The 25,977-nt window shown below is 40.4% G+C and overlaps 1 protein-coding gene across 4 annotated transcripts in view; it reads right to left on the bottom strand.

The window, feature by feature from the left end:
• lama5 (laminin, alpha 5) overlaps positions 1-25,977 on the bottom strand; it is a 94,577-nt gene that overhangs the window by 56,569 nt on the left and 12,031 nt on the right. For all 4 annotated transcript variants that reach the window (XM_026332451.2, XM_026332452.2, XM_026332453.2 and 1 more), the window contains exons 3-6: positions 9,484-9,601; positions 7,736-7,854; positions 7,063-7,233; positions 6,850-6,947 (exon numbers count right to left, since the gene is read on the bottom strand). In XM_026332451.2, coding sequence (XP_026188236.1) covers positions 6,850-6,947; positions 7,063-7,233; positions 7,736-7,854; positions 9,484-9,601 — 506 coding nt within the window. The remainder of the gene's footprint in view (positions 1-6,849; positions 6,948-7,062; positions 7,234-7,735; positions 7,855-9,483; positions 9,602-25,977) is intronic.

Below are 25,977 nucleotides of genomic sequence, written 5' to 3'. Positions count from 1 at the left end.
CCCGGGTGACCGAGCTCCTAACCCTATCTCTAAGGGAGCGCCTGGCCACCCTGCAGAAGAAGCTCATTTCAGCCGTTTGTATCCGCGATCTTGTTCTTTCGGTCATGACCCAGAGCTCATGACCATAGGTGAGAGTAGGAACGTAGATTGACCGGTAAATCGAGAGCTTCGCCTTCCGGTTCAGCTCCTTCTTCACCACAACGGACCGGTACACCGACCACATTACTGCTGCCGATGCCCCGATCCGTCTGTCAATCTCACGTTCTGTCCTTCCCTCACTCGTGAACAAGACCCCGAGATACTTAAACTCTTCCACTTGAGGCAGGATCTCTCCCCTGGCCTGGAGATGGCAAGCCACCTTTTTCCGGTTGAGTACCATGGCCTCGGACTTGGAGGTGCTGATTCTCATCCCAACCGCTTCACACTCGGTTGCAAACCGCCCCAGCGCACGCTGGAGATCCTGGCTCGATGGAGCCAATAGGACAACATCATCTGCAAAAAGCAGAGATGAAATCCTGGGTCCCCGAACTGGACTCCCTCCAGCCCCTGGCTGCACCTAGAAATTCTGTCCATAAAAGTAATGAACAGAACCGGTGACAAAGGGCAGCCGTTTGTACAGAGACCGGATAGCCCTCAGCAAAGGGCCCCGGACCCCATACTCCTGGAGCACCTCCCACAGGATGTCACGAGGGACCCGGTCGAATGCCTTCTCCAAGTCCACAAAACACATGTGGACTGGTTGGGCAAACTCCCATGAACCCTCGAACACCCTCGAGAGTGTGTAGAGCTGGTCCAGTGTTCCACGCCCAGGATGGAAACCGCATTGTTCCTCCTGGATCCGAGGTTCGACCACCGGCCGGGTCCTCCTCTCCAGCACCCTGGGAGGCTGAGGAGTGTGATCCCTCTGTAGTTGGAACACACCCTCCAGTCCCCCTTCTTAAAAAGAGGAACCACCACCCCGGTGTACCAATCCAGGGGTACTGTCCCCGAACGCCACGCGATGTTGCACAGGCGTGTCAGCCATGACAGCCCCACAACATCCAGAGACTTGAGGTACTCGGGACGGACCTCATCCACCCCCGGTGCTTTGCCACCGAGGAGCTGCCGAACTACCTCAGTGACTTCGGCTTGGGTGATGGATGGATCAGCCCCCGAATCCCCAGCCCCTGCTTCCCTTATGGAAGACGTGTTGATGGGATTGAGGAGATCCTCGAAGTATTCCTTCCACCGTCCGACAATATCCCCAGTCGAGGTCAGCAGCTCCCCACTTCCACTGTAAACAGTGTTGGTAGAGCACTGCTTCCCCCTCCTGAGGCGCCGGACAGTTTGCCAGAATTTCTTCGGGGCCGACAGGTAGTCCTTCTCCATGGCCTCACCGAACTCCTCCCATACTTGAGTTTTTGCCGCCATCACCGCCTGGGCTGCAACACGCTTGGCCCTGCAGTACCTGTCAGCTGCTTCGGAAGTCCCACAAGCCAACCAAGCTCGGTGGGACTCCTTCTTCAGCTTGACGGCATCCCTTACCTCCAGTGTCCACCACCGGGTTCGGGGATTGCCACCACGACAGGCACCCGAAACCTTACGGCCACAGCTCCTAGCCGCCGCGTCGACAATGGAGGTGGAAAACATGGTCCATTCGGACTCAATGTCCCCAGCCTCCCCCGGGATCTGGTAGAAGCTCTCTCAGAGGTGTGAACACCTCTCGGGTTCATATCAGGGAGGCCGTTCCTCCCAGTCACGCCCCTCCAGGTTTCACTGTCGCTGCCCACGTGAGCATTGAAGTCCCCCAACAGAATTATGGAGTCCCCGGTAGGAGCACCTTTCAGCAGCCCCCCGAGAGACTCCAAAATGGCCAGGTACTCTGCACTGGAGGTGAGCCCGACTATCTCTAGTCGGTACCGCTCGACCTCCCACACAAGCTCAGGCTCCTTCCCCCCCAGTGAGGTGACATTCCATGTCCCTAGAGCCAGTTTCAGCATCCAGGAATTGGGCTCGCCTACAAGCCCGAACCCCAGGCCAGGCTCCAGAGTGGGGCCCCGGCTTCGCCATGCCGGGCGACGTCATGGTCCTCAATTGTCGCTCCATAAGGGGTCACTGAACCGCTCTTAGTCTGGTGCGTCACCTAGGACCTGTTTGCCTTAAAAGACCCTGCCAGGGGCATATAGCCCCGGACAACATAGCTCCTAGGATCATACGGGCACTCAAACCCCTCCACCACGATAAGGTGGCGGTTCAAGGAGGGTCAAACCACGTTAAGGTTTCCAATAATACCCTGTACTATGTACAACACATGGTACATTAAAGTTCTGCTTTACATACACTCCCGTTCAAAAGTTTGGAGTCACTTAGAAATTTCCTTATTTTTGAAAGAAAAACAGTTTTTTTTCAATGAAGATAACTTTAAACTAATCAGAAATACACTCTATACAGTGTTAATGTGGTAAATGACTATTCTAGCTGCAAATTTGGTGGTTTTTGGTGCAATATCTACATAGGTGTATAGAGGCCCATTTCCAGCAACTATCACTCCAATGTTCTAATGGTACAATGTGTTTGCTCATTGTGTCAGAAGGCTAATGGATGATTAGAAAACCCTTGTGCAATCATGTTAGCACAGCTGAAAAGAGTGTAGCTGGTTAGAGAAGCAATAAAACTGACCTTCCTTTGAACAGGTTGAGTATCTGGAGCATCACATTTGTGGGGTCGATAAAACGCTCAAAATGGCCAGAAAAAGACAACTTTCATGTGAAACTCGACAGTCTATTCTTGTTCTTAGAAGTGAAGGCTATTCCATGCGAGAAATTGCCAAGAAACTGAAGATTTCCTACAACGGTGTGTACTACTCCCTTCAGAGAACAGCATAAACAGGATATAACCAGAGTAGAAAGAGAAGTGGGAGGCCCCGCTGCACAACTGAGCAAGAAGATAAGTACATTAGAGTCTCTAGCTTGAGAAATAGACGCCTCACAGGTCCTCAAATGGCAGCTTCATTAAGTAGTACCCGCAAAACGCCAGTGTCAACATCTACAGTGAAGAGGCGACTCCGGGATGCTGGCCTTCAGGGCAGAGTGGCAAAGAAAAAGCCATATCTGGGACTGGCCAGTAAAAGAAAAAGATTAATATGGGCAAAATAACACAGACATTGGACAGAGGAAGATTGGAAAAAAGTGTTATGGACGGACAAATCGAAGTTTGAGGTGTTTGGATCACACAGAAGAGCATTTGTGAGACGCACAACAACTGAAAAGATGCTGGAAGAGTGCCTGACGTCATCTGTCAAGCAAGGTGGGGGTAACGTGATGGTCTGGGGTTGCTTTGGTGCTGGTAAGGTGGGAGATTTGTTCAGGGTAAAAGGGATTTTGAATAAGGAAGGCTATCACTCCATTTTGCAACGACATGCCATACCCTGTGGACAGCGCTTGATTGGAGCCAATTTCATCCTACAACAGGACAATGACCCAAAGCGCACCTCCAAATTGTGCAAGAACTATTTAGAAAAGAAGCAGGCAGCTGGTCTTCTATCTGTAATGGAGTGGCTAGCGCAGGCACCAGATCTGAACCCCATTGAGCTGTCGTGGACCGTATGGTACGCAAGAAGTGCCCATCCAGCCAATCCAACTTGTGGGAGGGGCTTCTAGAAGTGTGGGGTGAAATTTCTCCAGATTATCTCAAAAAATTAACAGCTAGAATGCCAAAGGTCTGCAATGCTGTGATTGCTGCAAATGGAGGATTCTTTGACGAAAGCAAAGTTTGAAGGAAAAAATTATTATTTCAAATAAATATTATTTCTAACCTTGTCAATGTCTTGACTATATTTTCTATTCATTTTACAACTCATGTGGTAAATAAAAGTGTGACTTTTCATGGAAAACACAAAATTGTCTGGGTGACCCCAAACTTTTGAACGGTAGTGTATGTAGACCACTACTGTCTCTTCCAAGAGCACATGAAATGAATACAGGCAAGGTTGTAGTTTCTAAGCAAGTAATAATTTCTGAAAAAAACACTGTAGCACTTGGCGCCAGGGTAAGAATGATCAACCTTTATTTGAAAAAGTAATTGCTGTAAGATGAATCCTTTCAAATATTGTAAAATATAATCTCTGCATTTAAACTATTATAACTGTGATTATGTAGTGGATATAAATACATGAATCAAGGGGAGTTATGATATTTAGTTTAGTGGAGAGCAAAGATGTAGACTGATCCGCTGTTGCAAACACTGACTGTAGAAGGGGTGGACATAGCAAGCCAACTTCTGGGTTTGAACCCATATAGGAAGTAGCCGCTGGCTGCACCACACCCTGGCTCCATTGAAAAAATAACTGACCAATCAGGTGCCTCCTTTAATCCACCTCACTTCATTCCACCAATCACATGGGGGTGATTGACAGGTCTGATTGACAGGTTACTTTTCCCATACACATTAAAGCTTTAGGCTACCCACCCCTCCATGGTAGAAATGGATTTGCCGCTGCTTGGACATTTAACAGTGACGCCCGCCATTTTATAAGTAGAATTAATTGTGTAAAACAGGTATTGATATTTAGCCTTAGGCTAAGCCTTATTACTAAAGCCAGATTAGATTGAGGTTGAAGCTTTTGCTGCTGTCCCCATGGAGCGTTTATGTTTAACAAGTTCGCTGCTGATTGGCTTAATGGTCGCCATGGAAGTGTTCTCTAGACATTACTTTATTGTCCAAATATGGTACTTCTGGCCCCGCAAAAGCAACATGAGGACGTCTAGGACAGCTGAAATTAGCAATTGAATTGGCTTCATTCTCATGGTGTGTAACATTATAGGTGATGTGATGTCACATTGTATAGGTTGACACCCTATACACTGTAAATGCTTGCAACAAGATATATATATTTATCAAAGTTATCAAAATTCCAAGTTTTCTTTAGACAGGATAAATAAAAGGTAAAAAAAAAAAATCATACCACTTAGGTCATTCAATTACTGTTCAAGCTGAATACATTTAACAGATGTAAATTCTATTTAGTCTTATTTCATGTAGCCAGGTGTTTGACTGATGACAGCACAGGATGAGGATTTCAAATAAATCCCTCCTGACCCTCATCAGGTGTTTAGAGACATTCCATCTGCTCTGTGTCAGAGCAAAGGAATGGAGAGCAGAGAACTCGTGCTTGACCTGAAAGCTTATATAAATCCTGAACTTTGTTACATCAAGCAGGTACGTTATAGTCGACAACTGACTGAAGGTCTGTGTTTAAAGTTAGAATATGACTGAATGCTTTGAACTACAGCTGCACTGATAATATCATCATAGGTGAGAGAAATGCCACAGTGTACAGTTTAAAGTTCACAAAACACAGGCTGTATTATGACGGAGAAAACGTCCTATTCATCCTATTCATTTGATGTATTCCCTGTTGGCCCTTAAAACACCACCACCAGCAGTACAGCTCACTTTCACTTTTCAGAGAGTTGCACTTGATTTATCACAGTGGAGGAGGCTTGCAGATCTAGGACAAGGTGACTGTAAGGTAAATTTTCCTGTTGCTGTATTGTAAATGTTATTGCAAGTTGTGGACATTGTTTCAAGTCTAAATTTCAATGTAAAGACTATAGAAAACTGAAGTTATTTTGAACATCCAAGTAATTTTCTCAAAGACAATGCGAGACTACTGAGGGTGGAGGACTCGGGTCTTGGATAGGCATGAAACTTCTTGTTGAAATATCAGTACAAAAGCTGAATAACCATGCTAATAAATATCTGGTTCTTTGAAATAAATTCAAATGTAAAAGCCAATACACATTTAAACCTAAGGAAAGGAATCAACTACAACTCCCAAGGAGGTTTTCAGTACAAGACACCCAATTTAAACTTTGCAGTAGATCAGCAGTTAATATCAGTTCAGCCTAGAGTCTCCTGAGTTTTGAATGAATTTAGTTAGTGTGGTATTATGTTTCATTATTTCTCACAATAAATTATTGTGAATTTACTACAGCTCTGTCTCACGTCTCAAACTAGCTTCTTCCCCAAAGAAACTGCAGCTGAGGCTGATTCCCAAGTTATCAACTCAAAACAGTTGTGTCTCTGTATCTACTGTCAGACACAAGTATGTGTGAAAGCATATGTCTCATCTGTATGTGTGTGTATTACAGAGAGAGACACTGGTGACATAGGAGAGTGTGTGCATGTGTGTGTACATGCACATAAAACAAGACAGAGAACAACTAGCCAGATACGTGATTGTTCATGCTCGTGTATGTTTATATATGACTGTGAATATGACAGACTAATACTAGCTTATAGTAAAATCTTCCACAGCCTCCACGTACTGTAGTTATACACACACATGCACACCTACACACACACACACACACACACTGCCCACATACCTACACCTGCGATGTGTACATACACATTCACACATATTATTAGATTAATAATACATCTCACTTCCACTTCTCTTCTCATCAAAGAACTACACTCCTCTGGAAATTCTTTCCATTTACCTCTTTCTCTCCCATTACAATGAACACTGAGAAAAAGTCTACCTCTCTCTACCTCCACCCATCATCATCATGTCTTATTCTTACTGTGTTTTTCTAGCATTTAGTATGAGGTGACAGTAAAAAAGGAAATAGTCCATGGCCACAAAACTACATATTTTCTATATTTGGTTGTGTTATCTGTATTTGGTTGCAACTTCTTACACTGAGCAAACCATACACACATAATCATCTGCATGTGGTTACACAAGTCACATAATGAGGGAGATTTCACACATATGACTGTGGTCCAAGTGGTCAACTTAACTTTGTGATCCTGTTTGATGGATGTTCTCCTATCTTTGTGATCATTTCAGGAATTACTTACTTGTATGGATCACTGGGGTCCTTGGCATTGCAGGCCTCAGCATGTCCGTTACACACACAGCGCCCTCCAATACTGATGTCTTTGATGCTGTAGTAATACTTTATAAAGCAGTACACAATATCTGTCATTATACACACACACATATATATAGATACACTCTATACACACACACACATGTGTGTGTGTGTGTGTGTGTGTGTGTGTGTGTCTTACTCTTCGGGTGACAGTTGGGTCACGGAGTGCCTTGCCCATCAGGTGTCCCAGCAATGTGTTGGTTCTCAGGAAGCGGAGCCTGATGTTTGTGGCCTTGGTGAACTCCCTCAGCACTGGTGAGTAAGAGAAGTTCATCGCCCCAGGACGACCATTCACCAAGGACACCACGATCTGAAGGAGGATTGGAAGAGGACAGCTGACAAACAAGTATGGAAACAAATATAACAGCCTGGGAAAGTCCAATGAGCATAGGAGGGATGATATCAACCAATTCAACTATGAAATACTGACAATCTGATATCACGCCACACAAAAATTCTATGTCTACTGTGATTTAATACTGCATGATTAATTAATTCCTAATAAAGTTCTAGGATTCCTGGAAAGTACATAATATCTACGATTTTATGACTGACAATGGTGACCTTAAGATCAGAGAAGAAGATTTAATGCCACTATGCTAAAGTCATTGTCTTGAGCAAGACCTTGATCCACAGCTGTTCAAGTGGAGTTGCTCAGTAGCAGGTCAGACTGGGGTTTTACTGGGCATCTTCCAGGTGTGAATGTGATCAGAGTTTTCCTGAAAATTTTCCTGTCAATCAACTTATCAGTTAACTGACCAATGTCTTTGTGCATAACTGTAGAGATAAAACAAGCACAAATACATACATACCTCTCCATTTTCAAGAGGGACTATACGTGAGTATTCAGTGGTGCAGATGATGTCGTCATCATTATTGATTCTCTCAATGGTCCTTTGTCCAAAGAGCTCAATACAGTCTCTCTTAGAGGCTGTATCCACACACACACACACACACACACAGACACACACACACACACACATAGCTTGTGAGAGATCACAAACGTCAGAATCAGTTGCAGCTGCTTACTGGGATAGGTAAAAATCTCTTCATGTCAACCTTCAGGAGTGTGAACTATCTTGTGGCATTTTAACAATGATGCATCTCAGTGTGATAATTAGAGGAGGATCGAGGTTTGGTTGGGTCGGTGTTTTGCCCAACAGTCATCCTAAAACCCAGCTCAGCCATAACTTCACCACAGCTGCAAAGCACAATCACCAGCTTCCAATCACAAACACAATCATCAAGTTTTCCTTTGCAACCAACATTTGTTGGTTGCTTGTCAGTGTCAGTTTCAGAATTAATTTATTAGTAAACGCATGTATGACAGTACACTTCAGTTTGTTTAAATCACAGTGTTTCTTCATCTGAACACAATGCACAATAATTTCAGTTTATCTCAAATTTGTCCTTGACACAGATGAGGAGAAGAAAACATGACAAAGATAAGGAGAGAGGGTGATATTATAATGCAAAATTATTAACAATATAAAATGTAAAAGAAAATCCAGTGTTGCATCCCACGTAAAGCCATTTTTCATTAAGTGAAATGCTCACTGACAGGGGAAAGGAACAGATAAGAGTTAACCACAGGTAACAACTGAAGGGGAACTTGATCTGGCACCAGGGGACTTGACTGTAGGATGTCAGGGCTTGAAACTGCGACCAGTTTAGTCACACGTTACCAAACTTAAGTCAATGCGACTTCGAAATATATTTGGTAGCATGTGTGCCAGTGCAAATAATTGTCATTGTGCAACCAATTTCTGTAGCTGGCAGAGTGGTAGAGAAAGCTCTTCTGTTTGGCAATGCTGTACACCTCTAAGGAAGGAAAGGCTGCATCATTGTTTTCATCAGCATCACTGTGTGCATCCTGTGATGGAATCATCTTTATGTGTTCCTCACTTTTCAAAGTGAGGAGCACCAGTGCTACCATGTAAAAAGTTAATTTCTAGCCCTGGATGTGCTTGGATTTTGTTGCTGCAGACTGATTTCGGCTGTAATTCAGCTATAATTGACAGCATTCATAGCAGCAATATAGCAACAGGGTGTTCAATAGTTTGTCAACCTCACATTAAAGAATTTCAGAATAAAGAGATCCATTAACTGTTAAGACTTCATTTATCTGCAATCTTGGAGACCTGGAGCAGCTTTCAAGGTGCTTATTAATGTCAGGTCATTATGTGGGTATGCTCACGGCCAACACACACTCACACACACACACACACATGAGAAAGACCCCAACCCCCTCTGCTTATTTCTCTCAGGTAAACATCAAGCTGTGACCTGTTGGGAAACATGCCTGGAATTCCCCTCCACTCCAGGTCACCTGAACTGACAGCTGCCATAGCCCAATCAGCTAGCAGCTCCATGATGTAGAGACTTCACTAACAAACCAATCAGCGGCCTGCCCTCAGGGCTGCTGTTTTAACTGTGAAATTAGAGAGATAATTAAATACAGTCTTGGGGGAGGTTAGGTCCTAACAACCTGACATCAGAGTTATTCGCATATATGTATGTATTGTACAGCTAATACATATGCATGTGTGCTTCTACTCACAGGCGAAGTATTGCCAGGGCTGGTAGGTCTGACCGAAGTCGATGGATCGTTCTAGAACCCAGAGGTCTGGACGAGGAGAGTTTGCAAACTTTATCAGCACATAGGCCACATGGAAGAGCTGCAGAGAAGAAGAAATTTACATTAAACACCATTCTCAAACATTGTTGCCTTTGTTTGGAGAGTTTCTGAACAATGTATGTTAAGAATTCATCTCACTATTGTGTTGTTGCAAAAATTACAGTGAAAAGAAATTTGATCAGACAAGCAGCAGTATATTTATAGAATGAAAAATACTAATACTAATAAAACCAGTCAAACAGTTGACATGTGAAGCATCAAAACCAACTACACTACATCTTATCTATTCCATCATTTTATGTTATGAGGTATTGTCATAAAGATGATTCCTGAAACTAATAAGCTCCAGATGCTTAGTCATCACACAGTCTGGTTTTAGCCCAGCTCTCCATCATGTGGTTAGACAGAGATGACAAACTGCTCTCATGGGTAGGGATACAGACAGAATAATTCAGATGTTTTGTCTGTCAGACCTTGAAATTGCTCATAAATTACAGCATGTAATAACATATATATTGCCCATTCTTTTTCCCAGGGTGTCAATAGTGTCAATTACCTTTGTAGTCATAATGACACAAAAAGGTTTTCAGTTCAGAGCTGTGTAATCCACTGACAACAAGATGTGCATTTACAGTGACACAGTATATGAAGGGAGAAAGTCCTCACTACAAAATCAGCTCTCCCTTCAAAAGAGAGGTGTTTGATTACAGTGTGAAACGTACTTTTTAACAATGAGTGTTTTAACTCAAAACATGATTTTTTTCCTAAACCTAACCACATAGTTTTTGTCCTTAGGGCCAAGTTGTTTACTTATTCTTCATCTAGAGCTACAGACAAATATAAAGTACTTGAATGGATATGGACAGATGCAAGAATGCCTGGGCTGCACAAGTACATCATAGAAGACACACTTGAATTTTCTGGGAAACAAAGTTTCATCATTTGTACCACCAGGACCTTCACCTTAGGCAATTGTCCTACCCAGACCATGTTGGTAGACATCATTTGAGCTTAACTCCTTAGCAGTAAAAAGAAACTCATTTTTTTTCTTGTCTAGGTTGCAACATTCAGATTTGCTTCAAGATTTTGCATATCAAGGAGAAATGCTCAAGGAATACAGAGAGCAGCTCAACAAGCTTCAATCTATCAACGAACACTTAACCCATTATGTACAATCACTTCCTTCGCCTATGCCACAGCCGGGAAGATTTGCTATGCCTGAAAAATTTGACGGAACAGTTGAGCAATGTCAGGGCTTCTTTTGTCGTGGAGATTTTTTTTGATAACCAGGAAGAGCCGTTTTACTCAGATGAAAAGAAATGTGCTTTTTTGATGTCACTGTTGTCTGGTAAAGCGATTGATTGGGCTGCAGAGGTTTGAGAAACAGAAGGTTTGTTCTGTGCCTCCTATGAATACTTTGTGAAACAATTACAAGGATATTTCAACACAATTGCTACGTCTGTCTCAAGGCAATTGTACTGCCACTGAAAGTTGAATTCAGAACCCTCTCTACTCAAAGTGGCTGGAATAATACCATTCTAAAAGCTTTGTTGAGACAAAGTTTGAATGTGGACCTACAAGCTGAACTGGCTTGCAAGGGAGCAACCTGTTCAATGACAGACTATATAACTCTCACAATTACAATCGATAACCCTATGAGAAGTGCTCCTAAAAGAAAAATTACCCAGCCCTTTCAGGCCATTCCTACTATCACACCTCAGCCCGACCATAATGTTACTCCCATGCCTAACCTGGAGCCCATGCAACTGGGTTTTTCTAAACTCACTGAAGAAGAAAGAACCCAATGACATCAATTCAACCTGTGCTACTACGGGGCACCACAGCACAACTTGTTCATGCAAAGCATGGAAGAATCTCAACAGTGCTACTTGGCTGAGTGTTAAACAATTCTCTTCCCTTCCTAGTAAATCAATGATCTCCCCGGTTTGGTTATCAACTGAAAGCACTTTTGTTAATTTAACAGCGCTGATAGATTCTGGTGGGGCTGCTCTGAATCTCATCCACACAGATTTCATTACCAAGTTACCTCAGTTATGTTTAGACTGCTTCTCTCCCATAGATCTCTCTGAATTTACATCAGTAGTTGCTTCATCGAAATCATCAACGTGTCTCTTAGACCCCATCCCGACTAGACTGCTTAAAGGCACCCTGCCATTAATTAACTCATCTTTATTAGACTTAGTAAACTTATCTCTAGTATCAGGCTACGTACCACAGGCCTTTAAGACTGCAGTAATCAAACCTTTACTCAAAAAGCCTAGTCTTGATCCAGGTGTCTTGGCTAATTATAGACCAATATCCAACCTGCCATTTATTTCTAAAATCCTAGAAAAAGCTGTTGCTAAGCAGCTATCAGACCACTTACACAGGAATGAACTATTTGAAGATTTCCAATCAGGATTTAGAGCACATCATAGTACAGAAACAGCACTGTTGAAAGTTACCAACGATCTTCTCTTAGCCTCAGATAATGGACTTGTTTCGATACTTGTCCTCCTAGACCTTAGTGCAGCATTCGACACCATTGACCACAACATCTTATTACAGAGACTGGAGCATGTGATTGGTATCAGAGGAACAGCGTTAAAGTGGTTCCAATCCTATTTATCGGACAGATTCCAGTTTGTTCATGTCCATGATGAACCTTCCACACGAACAAAAGTTAGTTATGGAGTTCCACAAGGTTCTGTGCTAGGACCGATTCTGTTCACCCTGCAGTTCTAGAAATTTGTTTTATGTGTGAGTTAAAGGACATGTCCTGGTCAAAAATAACTCCAAGGTTTTTTACAGTAGTGCTGGAGGCCAGGGCTATGCCATCTAGAGTAGCTATAATTTTAGAAAAGTTATTTCTGAGATTTTTAGGCCCAAATATAATGACTTCTGTTTTCTCCGAGTTTAAAAGTAAAAAGTTACTGGTCATCCAAGCCTTTATGTCAGTTAGACAGGCTTGAAGTCTGGTTAACTGGTTTGTGTTAACAGGTTTAATAGATAGATATAACTGAGTGTCATCCGCATAGCAGTGGTAATTAATAGAGTGCTTCCTAATGATATATCCTAAAGGAAGCATGTACAGGGTGAACAGAATCGGTCCTAGCACAGAACCTTGTGGAACTCCATAACTAACTTTTGTTCGTGTGGAAGGTTCATCATGGACATGAACAAACTGGAATCTGTCCGATAAATAGGATTGGAACCACTTTAACGCTGTTCCTCTGATACCAATCACATGCTCCAGTCTCTGTAATAAGATGTTGTGGTCAATGGTGTCGAATGCTGCACTAAGGTCTAGGAGGACAAGTATCGAAACAAGTCCATTATCTGAGGCTAAGAGAAGATCGTTGGTAACTTTCAACAGTGCTGTTTCTGTACTATGATGTGCTCTAAATCCTGATTGGAAATCTTCAAATAGTTCATTCCTGTGTAAGTGGTCTGATAGCTGCTTAGCAACAGCTTTTTCTAGGATTTTAGGAATAAATGGCAGGTTGGATATTGGTCTGTAATTAGCCAAGACACCTGGATCAAGACTAGGCTTTTTGAGTAAAGGTTTGATTACTGCAGTCTTAAAGGCCTGTGGTACGTAGCCTGATACTAGAGATAAATTTACCAAGTCCAATAAAGATGAGTTCATTAATGGCAGGGTGCCTTTAAGCAGTCTAGTCGGGATGGGGTCCAAGAGACACGTTGATGATTTCGATGAAGCAACTATTGATGTAAATTCAGAGAGATCTATAGGAGAGAAGCAGTCTAAACATAACTGAGGTCCTACAGATGATTCAAGAGCTACTGTAGTAAAAGATTCATTTATTGCAGGTATAGGAAGCATCTGCTGAATTTTATCTCTAATAGTTGTGATTTTATTTGTAAAGAAACTCATAAATTCATCACTGCTGAGAGCTAAGGGAACACTGGGCTCAACGGAGCTGTGACTTTTTGTCAGCCTGGCTACAGTGCTGAAAAGAAACCTGGGATTGTTCTTATTTTCCTCTATTAGTGATGAATAGTATGCAGTTCTGGCTTTACGGAGAGCTTTTTTATATGTTAGTAGACTGTTTTTCCAGGCTAGAAAAATTTCCTCTAAGTTTGTGGAACGCCACTTCCTTTCCAGCCTTCGTGATGCCTGCTTTAAGGTACGAACATGTAAATTATACCATGGGGCTAGTCTTCTCTGAATCACTAACTTCTTTTTCAGAGGGGCTACAGAATCAAGCGTTTCACGCAGTGAGGTTACAGCGCTGTCAACAACATGATCAATTTGGTAGGGAGTAGGATTAAGGCAGCTGCCCTCCACTATGTTTATACTTGGCATAGATGCAAATAAAGATGGAATCATTTTCTTAAATTTATTAACAGCGTTGTCAGATAAACATCTGCTGTAGTGGAATTTTCTTCCAAACGCTGCATGATCCATCATTTTAAATTCGAAAGTTATTAAAGAATGATCTGACAAAACAGGATTTGGGGGAAAAATTATTAGATGTTCAATTTCGATGCCATAGGTCAGAACAAGATCAAGGGTGTGATTAAAACAGTGGGTGGGTTTATTAACGTTTTGAATGAAACCAATTGAATCTAATATAGAATTAAATGCAATGCTGAGGCTGTTATTTTCAATATCTACATGAATGTTAAAATCTCCCACTATAATGACTTTATCTGATCTAAGCACTAAATCAGACAGGAAGTCAGGGAATTCAGTTAAAAACTCTGAGTAAGGAACAGGTGGACGGTACAAAATGACAAGTAGAACTGGTTTTTGTGTTTTCCAGTTTGTATGTGAGAGACTAAGAGTGAGGCTCTCAAATGAGTTATAACTGTTCTGAGGATGAAAGTTTAATAATAAGTTTGACTGGAAGATTGCAGCTACTCCTCCACCTCGACCTGTGCTTCGAGGAACATGATAATTTTTATCACTGAGGGGGGTTGATTCATTCAGACTGACATATTCATCCTGCTGTAACCAGGTTTCAGTAAGATAAAGTAGGTCAATTTGGTGATCAGTTATCAAATCATTTACTAACAGAGATTTAGAAGAAAGGGACCTAATATTTAATAATACACATTTGACAGTTCTGTTTTTCTGTTCAATAAGAGGAGTGGTCTTCATTTTTATTAAGTTTTTATGAATAACTCCTCTTCTGTTAACTTCTGATTTATTTGATTTATATGTTCGAGGGGCAGACACAGTCTCTATGTGGTTTGAGGGGGGCGGCGGCTCTAAGGAAACTGCAGAGAAGCGTTTTAGACTGAGTCTCTGCATCCCGGTCCCCACCCTGGATTGTCAGGCTTTAGGTCGGCTAAGAAACTCGGCCAAATTCCTAGAGATGATTCATCTGTAAGTGTGTGTGTGAGAGAGAGAGAGAGATCTGAAGGACAGGAAACTGAAAGTTAGGTCTCTACATGTCCCTCTGGACCACATATATTGGAAAAAAATTCAATCCAATGCATTTCACTGATTCCTGGGTTACAGTTTGACCTGAAGAGCATTCCTTTCTAACTTAAAACACTCAACTGACCATTTAGAGAAGTCAGGTGATCTGCTCTAAAATCTAGCACAGATTCAGAGTTGTATTGCTCTGGCATTTGAGCAACGGATAAATGGAGAGTCAGTTCTTGCTGACTGTCACATTGTGTTTTACATTGTGATCCAACTGGACAAATGACTAAGGCTGGAGGTTACATTAAAATCTTTTTTACACTTTCCACCTCTCTGTGCATTTCCATGAGACACAAAAGGGAAAAAATGTTAATAACCCAAGCAACTGGAACTGTAAACTGTGCTTTATTTTGTAATTTAATCCAAATTACTATTACAGGACTAATAATATATATAAAAAAATGTCATTATCAATTTCCCAGGAGTAACATCCTGATTATTCTGGATATTGAAGAAGATTTTTACATTATTTGCAATCTTTTGCTGGATGGACTGGATAGACACCATACTACATGTAAATTATGATCACTGTTTTGACTCCAGTGTAGGGTGAATGAAGGATAGCAAGGGACTAGCTGTCAGCTAAGAGTTTGGTCAAGCAAAGACCTTACTCAAAGGTAAAATGTCACATGTCACGTACAGCCATTTTGATCTTTGATTTTCTACTTCATGCGTACACACCTACAAGATTTATGGATTAGTGGCTGTCTCCCAAGTCAGCCTTCCTGAACTGCCTGCAGACCTATCAATCAAACTGTCTGCAGACTTATAAATCAAACTGCCACTGCCATGGTAATGGAAATGGACTACCAGCAACAGGTTATGCTGAGGGGAGAGAACCTGACACAGAAAATGTGGAGGATATCAGAACAAAAAGACAATAAATATAGGAAGCCTACAAAGGAAGAAACTGCAAAATCTTCTAATATTTTTCACAATATTAGTATTTATGTCATTAACCAGAATCACCAAAAATCTAAACCAATTCTATGTGTTCGACTTTGTGAACTGAAATCAAATCTGTGATGATAGCCATCCCGACACTGAATGCATAGGCATATATGCACAAAACAAGGAAGGCAGATGTGTGTCTGTGTGCGTGTGTACATGAGTATGTCTGTTTATGTGTGTGTGTGTCTGGCCACTGGCTGGGTTAATAATTGTTTACATTGCTTGGTAGTACCACATTCCCATTGTTTCAGGTAACTATGGAGATAAGACTGGGCAGATGCAGATGGGGCAGAGCAGAGACACTTCAGCTTGTATAAACTGAAGAGAAAGTGACAAGCGTGAGACAGGTTTAAAGGCTTTTGTCACACAAACATTTGTTGGTCAATCTAGTGGTTGAGTCATGGCAACTAGACTTCTAGTTTTTAGATCAAATGTTTCACAACTCATCCAAGTAGCTTCATCAGTCTAAAGCCTGATACATACTCTGCAAGAACAAAGAAATTTGTTCGCTTTATTGAGGTGGGGAAAACAAGAACAAAGTTAGTTTTCACCAGGACATTTCATACTCCACAAGAAACTCAAGTGCAGAATTCCTGGGAAGTGCAGGTTGTTACCCAGTGCTCAGGTGCTGAGTTGTTACCCAGTCCAGCTCTCCTGATATAACATCCTGTATCCTGGTATTTCCTCCATGTTCTTGAGACTGTGCTGGGAGACACATTATGCAACAGCACGTATGGATGTACCATCTTGGAGTAACTGGACTACCTGAGCAGCCTGATTAGGCTGCAAGTACTGCGCCATGCTACTAGTAGGGAAAAGGACACTAGCAAAACACAAAGCTTGAGAAGAGTCAGTCACGGACAAGGAAAGATAGCATTTGTCTATGGGCACCACATGCAAAACCATTTTGTTGGGTTTATATGTAAAGTGCCTTGAGATTATTGTATTGTGAGTTGGTGCTATACAAATAAATTGAATTGAATGCAGATTTTTTCCAACCACATTTCTTCCTCAAAGATAATGGTTCACCACTATCCTTCCAGGTTTTAATAATACATTGGACAGTTCCTAAACCAAATGTAGTAGTTCCTGTAATCTCCTTAGTTGTCTTCTTGATGCAGGCCAGTAATTTGACTCTTCTATATAACATCTTTTCTTCAACCACTGGACATGTCTTCTGACAAAAAATGAAAAGCTATAAACTGTATCAGTTTGGATTAAATTATTTGTTACCAGTAGGAACATACAGTATGAATCCTTGCAATAATTATCCAGTGAAGGATCTTACCCATTTTGCTTAGTGCAATGCAGGTGGTGACTTCATTTTTAGCTGTGTTAAAAAAAAGAATGTAACTGATTATGTGATTATGTAACTGATTTACTACTAATGTCAGCACTGGCAATTCTAAATTAAGTTAACAGGAATCTATTCACAGTTTGGGTCCTGGAGAAAAGCCTCTTTAATCACAGCTCACAAACTAATATACTGATACTGACAACACATTTACAAAGATGCTCTGGTGAACATGTGAAGACGTGAGATATTTCTTTACCGTAACCCAGGTCGATGTCAAGATTATTCTGGCATCTTGAGACTGTCAGGAGTGTGTGCATGTGTGTTGGTAAATGTGCCCAGAGGTGGAAAGAGGAGGGGAGACAGGCTTACAAAAAACAGGGCTTGTGGAATAATGGCAGTGTTGTAAAGGCGAGACAGAGCTGCAGCTGCATCTGTTCTGTAGTAATAAGTGTTTCTGATGTTTCCTGTATCCTGCCACTGCGTATTTTAGAAAAAAATTGCCTCTCGCGGAAAGATTCACTTTAAAGTATGACAGTATCCACACACATCTCATATATGCTTTTGATTTTTATATTATTATAGTAGCGGTGCAACTACCTAATAGTTTATTATAAATGGATAAGTATTATATATGCAATAAATTAGTCACAGAGTTTATAAAATGTGAAGATTGTTAAAAAAAATCTGGCATAAGGAGAATGTAAAATGTGAAAAATAATTCCTGATACTGTCCTTACAACACTCCTTTATGGTATAAGCCCTTTCGTTCATTTCTCTTCTTATTATCTGTCTGTTATCTGTCAGTCAAAGTGCAATCTGTCTATATCACTGCAAAAAGATCCAGTGGAGCCAAGGCCAATAAGCAGCTGCTGTAATCACACACATGTGCGCACATGCACACACACACAGTGAAACACTGATTTATCCCTTGTACACTGTAACTCTCTGGAGAGATGGAGAGAACCGCTATGTGGGTGTATGTGGGTGTGCGTCGTTCTTGGATAGTTTCCAGAGAGCGAAGGTCATTTCTCACATTCCAAGTCAATCTCAGTGTCTCTCTTGCAGGTCTTGTTCATATTCTGAAGCTCTATTAGGGAATTATGAGGGGATTTAAACTTAGACACTAATGAGTCTTAAAACAACTTCCTGTGGCAAAATGTTATCTAGAAAGCCCTACAGTGAGGATTTCTTTATTCACATGAAGTCATGTTGGACGATAAAAAAATTCCAAATGTACCGAAGCTCATCACCGTCTCCCCTTTTTCCCTCTTCGGGGGTTCAGGAATCTCCATCTATGGTATAAGCCATTCCGTTCATTTCTCTTCTTATTATCTGCCTGTTATCTGTCAGTCAAAGTGCAATCTGTCTCACTATATCACTGCAAAAAGATCCAGTGGAGCCAAGGCCAATAAGCAGCTGCTGTAATCACACACACGTGTGAGATCTACCATCTACTGTTCCTTTAGAATGCCAGAGCAGATTTCCTACCCAGGATTGCTGAGGGAAAACTCTTGCAGCTCCTCTTAGATTTCAGTGAGAACCTACTCTGACAGTTTCAGGCTGTGCTCTTTAAAACAAGATATATCTTGTTAAATTATAAGACCTGAAAATGATACTATATCTATCATAACAGTGGGTTTAACTTTTCCACAGTCATGTGTTGTTAGCCCAGATGTGAAAATGTGTCATCTGGGACTACACTTGAAATAAAAAGACAAACCTAACCTATACTTTTAGAAAATTGTGCATCATAACAGCATGCACATTTTCAATAATCATGTATAACAATCTCTAGGGACAATTTTTCTGCCCAGAGGCTATAGATGTACAGAAGCTTTCCATGGTTTGCACAGTGTTAACATTTCTGCACACACCCATACAGCATATACCATATTTGCATGTCAGGGCAAGAAAAAGACATGCTGGGCTTAGTGGTATGTTGTGTTCTAGGAATGTCACAAAGTCGGAAATGTTGACTTCTCACTGAAAGAAATGGTATAGCGTTGCCATTCAAGATGAAATTTATGAAAGTCAAGCAACATTTCTCAGGTCAGATAAACATCACCTTTAAAATCATGACGCATAATTTTAACACATTTAACACAGAAGCCCACTGCATTCACCAAAGACAAAAAACTGACATTTAGATATTAAACAATAAAAGATATTCTTATGTTTTCTGAAGTAGAGTTGTCATATTGTCTGTATGTACCCCAAATACAAAATTCCTTAAAGGTGTTTGAAAACTATATGGGTTTCTCATAAAATTTCTTAGAACAGCATTATAATGATCTCATAATTCCGAAAAATAGTTCCATTATTAGAAGACTTGGAAGTTGCAGAAAATCTAAAAAAAATGTTTTTCTTTCAAAATCTAGTTTTCCCATAATAAAATGCAGAGTTGTAATTAGAATGGATCAGTCAGTACCATTACAACAAATCTTTTATTGGAAATGCACTGAGATGTAAAATCAGCTGTTGCACTTTGCAAAACAAGACAGAACTTGTATGATAGCTAGACTGCAAATGTTGTTGGGTATAAGCATAATATTAGCTACAACATAGGACAAATTGTACGTCTTGGGAATTTCAAGCGTCCTAGCTTTGAAGGGTAGTAGTACTACAAATGAGAAACTAAAAGGTGGCAGAGAAAAGGAGAAGAGATTAAGAGCAGAATGGAGATGATAAAGACAAGAGTGGTAATGATAATGACAAAAAGAAAAGCAGTCAAAGAAGAACATATAAGGAGGAGGAGGGGAAGCGATAAAAATGTTGACTCAACGTGGAAAGACTTAGGTCCCTTCTCAGAGTGCTCTTATCAGAACAGACAAGAAGGAAGCGAAGGAGAGTAGGGTGACAGCAAGGGAACGATGAAGACAAGGAGATGAAGGGAGGGAAAATAGGAAGGATGGCTCATTTATAGGACACGTTTGGCACCTGGGGCAGAAAACAAATCGGAATTTCAGGATTTCATTAGCTGTAAGCTATAATAATTACAATTACAAAAAATTAACACTTGAAATATATCAGTCTGTGTATAATGAATGTATATCATATATGAATTTCACTTTTTGAATTGACTTACTGAAATAAATCAACTTTTTGATGATATTCTAATTTATTGAGATGTATGGGTAATAATGTTGTTGCTAATGTTAGCTAGCTAACGCTAGCTGTTAGCGTATTTCAACTGCTAACTGTGGTCACACAAAATAGTGACACTTTGGATCCAATTTGGACATTTTCACTTAGGGGTGTACTCATTTCTGTTGCCAGCAGTTTAGACATTAATGGCTGTGTGTTGAGTTATTTTGAGGGGACAGCAAATTTATACTGTTATACAAGCGGTACACTCACTACTTTACATTGTAGCAAAGTGTCATTTCTTCAGTGTTGTCACATGAAAAGATATAATAAATTATTTACAAAAATGTGAGGGGTGTACTCACTTCTGTGAGATACTGTATATATATATATATATATATTAGGCCCACAGAGGACAAAACAGAAGGAGAAGCAAAGGAGGATGGTTTCCTCTCCTCTCCTGACCTTGACGTTCCTGTGGAGGAGGAGAGCAAGTCATAAGGGAGAGAGAAGAGGCGTACAGGCTGTCCTAATGAAAAGAGAGCAGGAGAGATGGAGGAGGTGAGTTTCTATTCTAAATTCTTCACTGATGAATTAGAATCCCACACATACAACTGATAAATTGTATAACATCAACAATTTCCCGATCTAATTTGACTCAGCACAAAACTGGAGCCAATTTACTTTTGAATTTGTCGAGGCAACATACAGTCAAAAATCTCTTTGTTCCTTTGGTTTTTGTTTTTAGAGACAAACTATTTCTAATCCAATCCTAAAAGAACAATAGCAGTAAGTCTTTAAAATAAAAGTACAGTACTTCTTATCTTCTTCAAGCCCCTAATATGTAAACTTACTCCTTATAACGCTGCAAAATGAACACTGCATCTACTGGGATTTCCAAAAGCACAATGTCACATATGCAGTATACACACAGAAGGACTAGGACACCACATCCCGACAGAAACACTGAAACTCATTCCAGACTTGGTGTAAGGTGTACCCAATCACAGCTGTCTGGTGTCACTATCTATGGAAGGGATACACTTTTTACACTTTTCACAATTCTTATAAGACAATTTAACCTCATTACCAAAACTGGATTGTTGTACAACAAGATATCATTTTGTTGCATATAGTGTCCTTTATGTAGACAGAAAGACTGTGATGCCACGCCAAATATTTCTAGTATGAGCTACGGTGTAAGGTTGTTAATGGTGACAGGGTGTGCTGACACTCCCCAGCTGTTGGCTTTAATGGAACCTGTCACAGCTGCTGCAGACCTCAGCTTGTTTCTCTCAGTTGCTAATAAACCTGTCTGCCTGTCATAAAAAATGTCTATCTCTTTCTGCTTTGACCGAGCAGTGAATGGGTTCTGCTGGTGTTCATAGGCTCACATAGTTCAAATACTGCCATTAGTTGATGGCGATTCACTAATATGTCCAAAACCCAGGTAGGAAAACACCCATAACCTCTCCGTTTCTGATCCTACATCCCTTCTTTCAAGCCATCTCCATAGTTTACCACTGTGGTGAGGTTTTAAATGTGGACTTTGGTCTGTTTGTTATGATTGTTTGTGGAGATGAAAACATATATGCACCTAAATGTCGGCACTCACCTACAGCTGTCCATTTTTGAAATGTTAGGAATATTTTTTGTGTATAAAAGGATGACCAAGATCTTATGGTAATGCTTCTAGATTTAGTATAGCCAAGAAGGACATTCAGTGGGTTTTGAGGAAAATATTCTAGCATTCACTGCTAGATTTAAAAAAGATAAGAATTTCATTTTATATGAACAACTTCGCTCTCAAAGTAAGACAAATCTCCTTTTGGAAAACAGGTAATTAAAACTGTGTTTACCCTTGAGGTTTTGAGAGTTTGAATATTTGTCCAGTTTTGGTTGCTTATGAAGTGAATGCATGTAGCTTATGATACTGTTTTTGTAAACACACTTCACTTTTCTTGCTGCACTTAACATCCATTTATTGGACAGTTAATGTAAGCTAGAGATGACCCATTTTTGCTGTTTTTCTCCAATTTAAAAGGTGCAACAATTTAACTGCCACCTCAATGCCTGTCTTACTGTTGACTGGTTCAACAAATGAATGAAGAAATAAATGTCAATAAAAGCTACATATCAGAGTTTTGGACTTTTTTCTGACTTAAAGAGTTTGGATGCTTCTGCTTATTTTTTAACCCTGATGTACTGTTATTTAACTCAAAGTTAATTTTACAATATCTAGTTATTCTGCATCATCTGCTAGAAGATCTTTAAACATTTTTCAGTTCACAGGCATTTGTGAGGACATGTTGATCTAAGGCATTTCCAACCCATTTCTCTAACCTTAGCAACTAAATATGTAACACCAAACCTTTAACCTGATTCTAAGCGAAATACACACACACACACACACACACACATATAGATTCCACTCACCATTTTATAACTTAACTATGGGAAAACACTCCCTTTTGTTTGCTGTCCTCCCCTTCTTTTTCCTCTCAATCGATTCATCCCTCCTCTACTTTGTTTGTATAAGGGGGAGGAGAAATTCCTGCAGCTACACCATTGTAAGCACACATTCAGAACAGTATCAGCACTGCATCAAGAACACAGATTCTCCATCATTTGAATGAGATCTTTGTGTCAGGATGGTGATGGTGCTGCCAAAAAAACACTGTAGGTTAGTTCGGCAAAATAATCAATTCAGGTTAACATTTAATGCACTACATTCCAAAATTATCCTGAAGTGTGTATATATGAAACCTGATGTCAGAATAATCACTATCAGATTTTTTTTCACTTGAAATTAAGCAATGTTAATATGTACATTGGTATTTTTAAGTATAGCCTACCACATTTTTAAATGTTCCAGTTGCAAAAAACTAAACATATTGCATACTGTAGAAACACTGAGCGAAGTCCCTCCTTGTTCCCTCCTAACAATTCGAAACGTTATTGGTTCTCATTATTTTACTGTGAAATAGAGATGACAAAATTGCAAGCCGTCATGTCTGACATCACCTAGTACCAAACAAACACCACTAAACCAGTACCTTATGAATAAAAATAAAGTATTGGGAGTAATAAAAATCAATATACATAATTTGATTCATGAGACCTGAAACAGGCACTTAAGTGGGTTGCTCTGGATTAAACAAAATCTGACATGAGATTTATATGCACACCTGTATGGACAGTGACTTCCTACTGCGCCAGAATTTGTGTTTAGATGAGGTTTAACAAGAACATCAGTGAACTACTTCTTGTGTTCTTTAACTTACTAACCTAACGAAGCCACATTATCCCCTCTTCCTGTACATCTTTCCTCTCTCCCTTCCACTTTGTTTCTTTCACCAGCTAAGAGGAGAAACTCAAACAATCAGCTGGAGCTGACCTGGTTAAAACCAATATTTACTGTCACATTAAAAAGGGCAGACCTCTGTTTGTCTACCCCCACTCTTTCTTTTTTGTCATGTTTCTTAACATTTTATTGTTTGTGTGTCTGCCTTTCTTCCTCTATTCATAAGTGAAATATGACAAAGGTACCTGATTAACTGCAGATAGTTTTGTAGCAAAACTACATTCCAAACTTTAAAAAGGAAAATTTAAAAAGCGCAAGAGGGAGGGAAAGGCATGAGTAGCTATTTTTTCAGTTATTTCTTTGATATATTACTCAGAAAGTTTTGTTGAACATGTAAAAATAGAAAGTACAAAAAATGTAGAACTGTTTCCCTCTGCTTTGGTATTTGTTCCACAATGGTGCATGTGATAATTTTGACTATTAAAGAGGAAACTGCTCTCCAGCATAAATATATTTTCATTCCACTGCACTGAAAATGTAATTGTCTATTACAGTTGTATGATTTCAATGACAAATGTAGTCTTAGATGTAATATTGTCAGGATCTGAACCGGGTTTCCAGTTCTGAGCCCTGCCTGGTGTCTTATTTTGGTTAGTTTCCTGTTTCTGTTCTGTGTTTTAGTTCCAGGTGACTTTATGTTTCAGTTGTCATTAGTAGATTGCTTTCACCTGTGTCTTGTGTTTAGTATTTAAGTTCTCCGGTTCCCTTTGTCCCCTGCCGGAACATTAGTTACTCTTAGTTAGTTACGTACCACTGCTTTAGTTAGTTACTTATAGTTACATTCGTTCGAGGAGTTCGCTTAGTTTCTGTTTCCCTGTCTGCCTGCCTGTCTGCGTGCCCGCCGAGTAGCGGAGAATATTGTTGTGTTCTGCCTGAGCCCTGGACGATCCAGGGAGAATAAAAGCCTGCAGTGTCCTGCATTTGGGTCCTCACCACTCTTTCGTGCACCGCCGACACCCGAGGGCATAACAAATATAAGTATAATTTAAATTTACAAATAATTTATAAGTATAATTTAAAAATTGTTTCTCTATATGTTGGTAAGTTGAATATAAATCAGATAATACTTAATATGTGAGAATGGAGAATGCCATTCCAAGCTTTACAGTAAACATATTATTCAAGTTAAATCTGGCCTGTCTGACTCCAGTTCCTTTATCACACTAAACGACCTCATTGTATGATAGTGGGCAGAACTTAGCATCAGTCTATTCTTAGTCTGGCTTGGTGGAGCAGAAAGAAACCTGTTGAAAGACACTGGTGTCTTTTTGAGGAAGACAAACCTGGCAAAGAAAGTATTTTTCTGTGTGTGTTTTGTGTAAAGCGGAAACCATACACACTTCTTACAATGCAGCTGAACATACATTTACAACCTGACAGATACAGGATTTGGGGGTGGATGCCTATCAATGTTAATTCGATATTATTAAGGAGAATGTAAAATGTAAAAACTTTTTGATATATGTATCTAAATATCTATATATAGATATATACATAGATATATTTGGTTTTTCCCTATGAGAATGTGTCAACAGCTCACACAGACCCTGAAAATGGTAAACATCCCACAAATACCAAAGTCTGAACTAGCAATGAATGTGTGTCACCCAGTATATTCTACACCTTTGGAAACATCATACAGTACATATTCTTTAAGAGATTATTTTTTTGTGAACTGCAGAATAAGGAACTTTAAAGAGAATAAAGAGAAAAAAAAATCTTTACGAGTACAGAAATAGACATGTTTATTTCTGTGCTTCTGAGGTGCTTAACCAGTCTAACTTAGTTCATTTCTAATTGACACCCATTTCTTCAGGCTCTGTGAAGTAGCTAAGACACTTCACTACCCATTCACAACCATGTCCTCCATGTTTGTTCTCCACAGTCTTTATGAATGGGCCAAATACTCTCATTGACACTCCTCTTCTTTTCCTTTCGGCTGCTCCCTTCAGGGGTCGCCACAGTGAATCATCTGCCTCCATTTATTTGTGATTCGCATGTTTGATTTGGCTTAAATTTTACGTTGGATGCCCTTCCTGACACAACCCTCTGCATTTACCCGGACTTGGGACCGGCACATGAAGACACTGGATTGTGCCCCCCTGGTATTGCATTAAATACTCTTATTGACCCAATGGTGTGATAAAGGCCCCATTGAGAAGCATTCTGAATGCTAAGTCACTGGGAGGGCTCAGGACCACTGTTGCATCAAAAAGAGGTTGTGGGGGCAAGCACATACTGCAAGACAATGAGACTGAGTTGAAT

Source organism: Mastacembelus armatus, chromosome 7 (assembly GCF_900324485.2).
Source record: "Mastacembelus armatus chromosome 7, fMasArm1.2, whole genome shotgun sequence".
Lineage (NCBI taxonomy): Eukaryota > Metazoa > Chordata > Actinopteri > Synbranchiformes > Mastacembelidae > Mastacembelus > Mastacembelus armatus.
The sequence above is the reverse complement of the archived record's forward strand: the minus strand, read 5'-3'. Positions and strand labels throughout refer to the sequence as shown.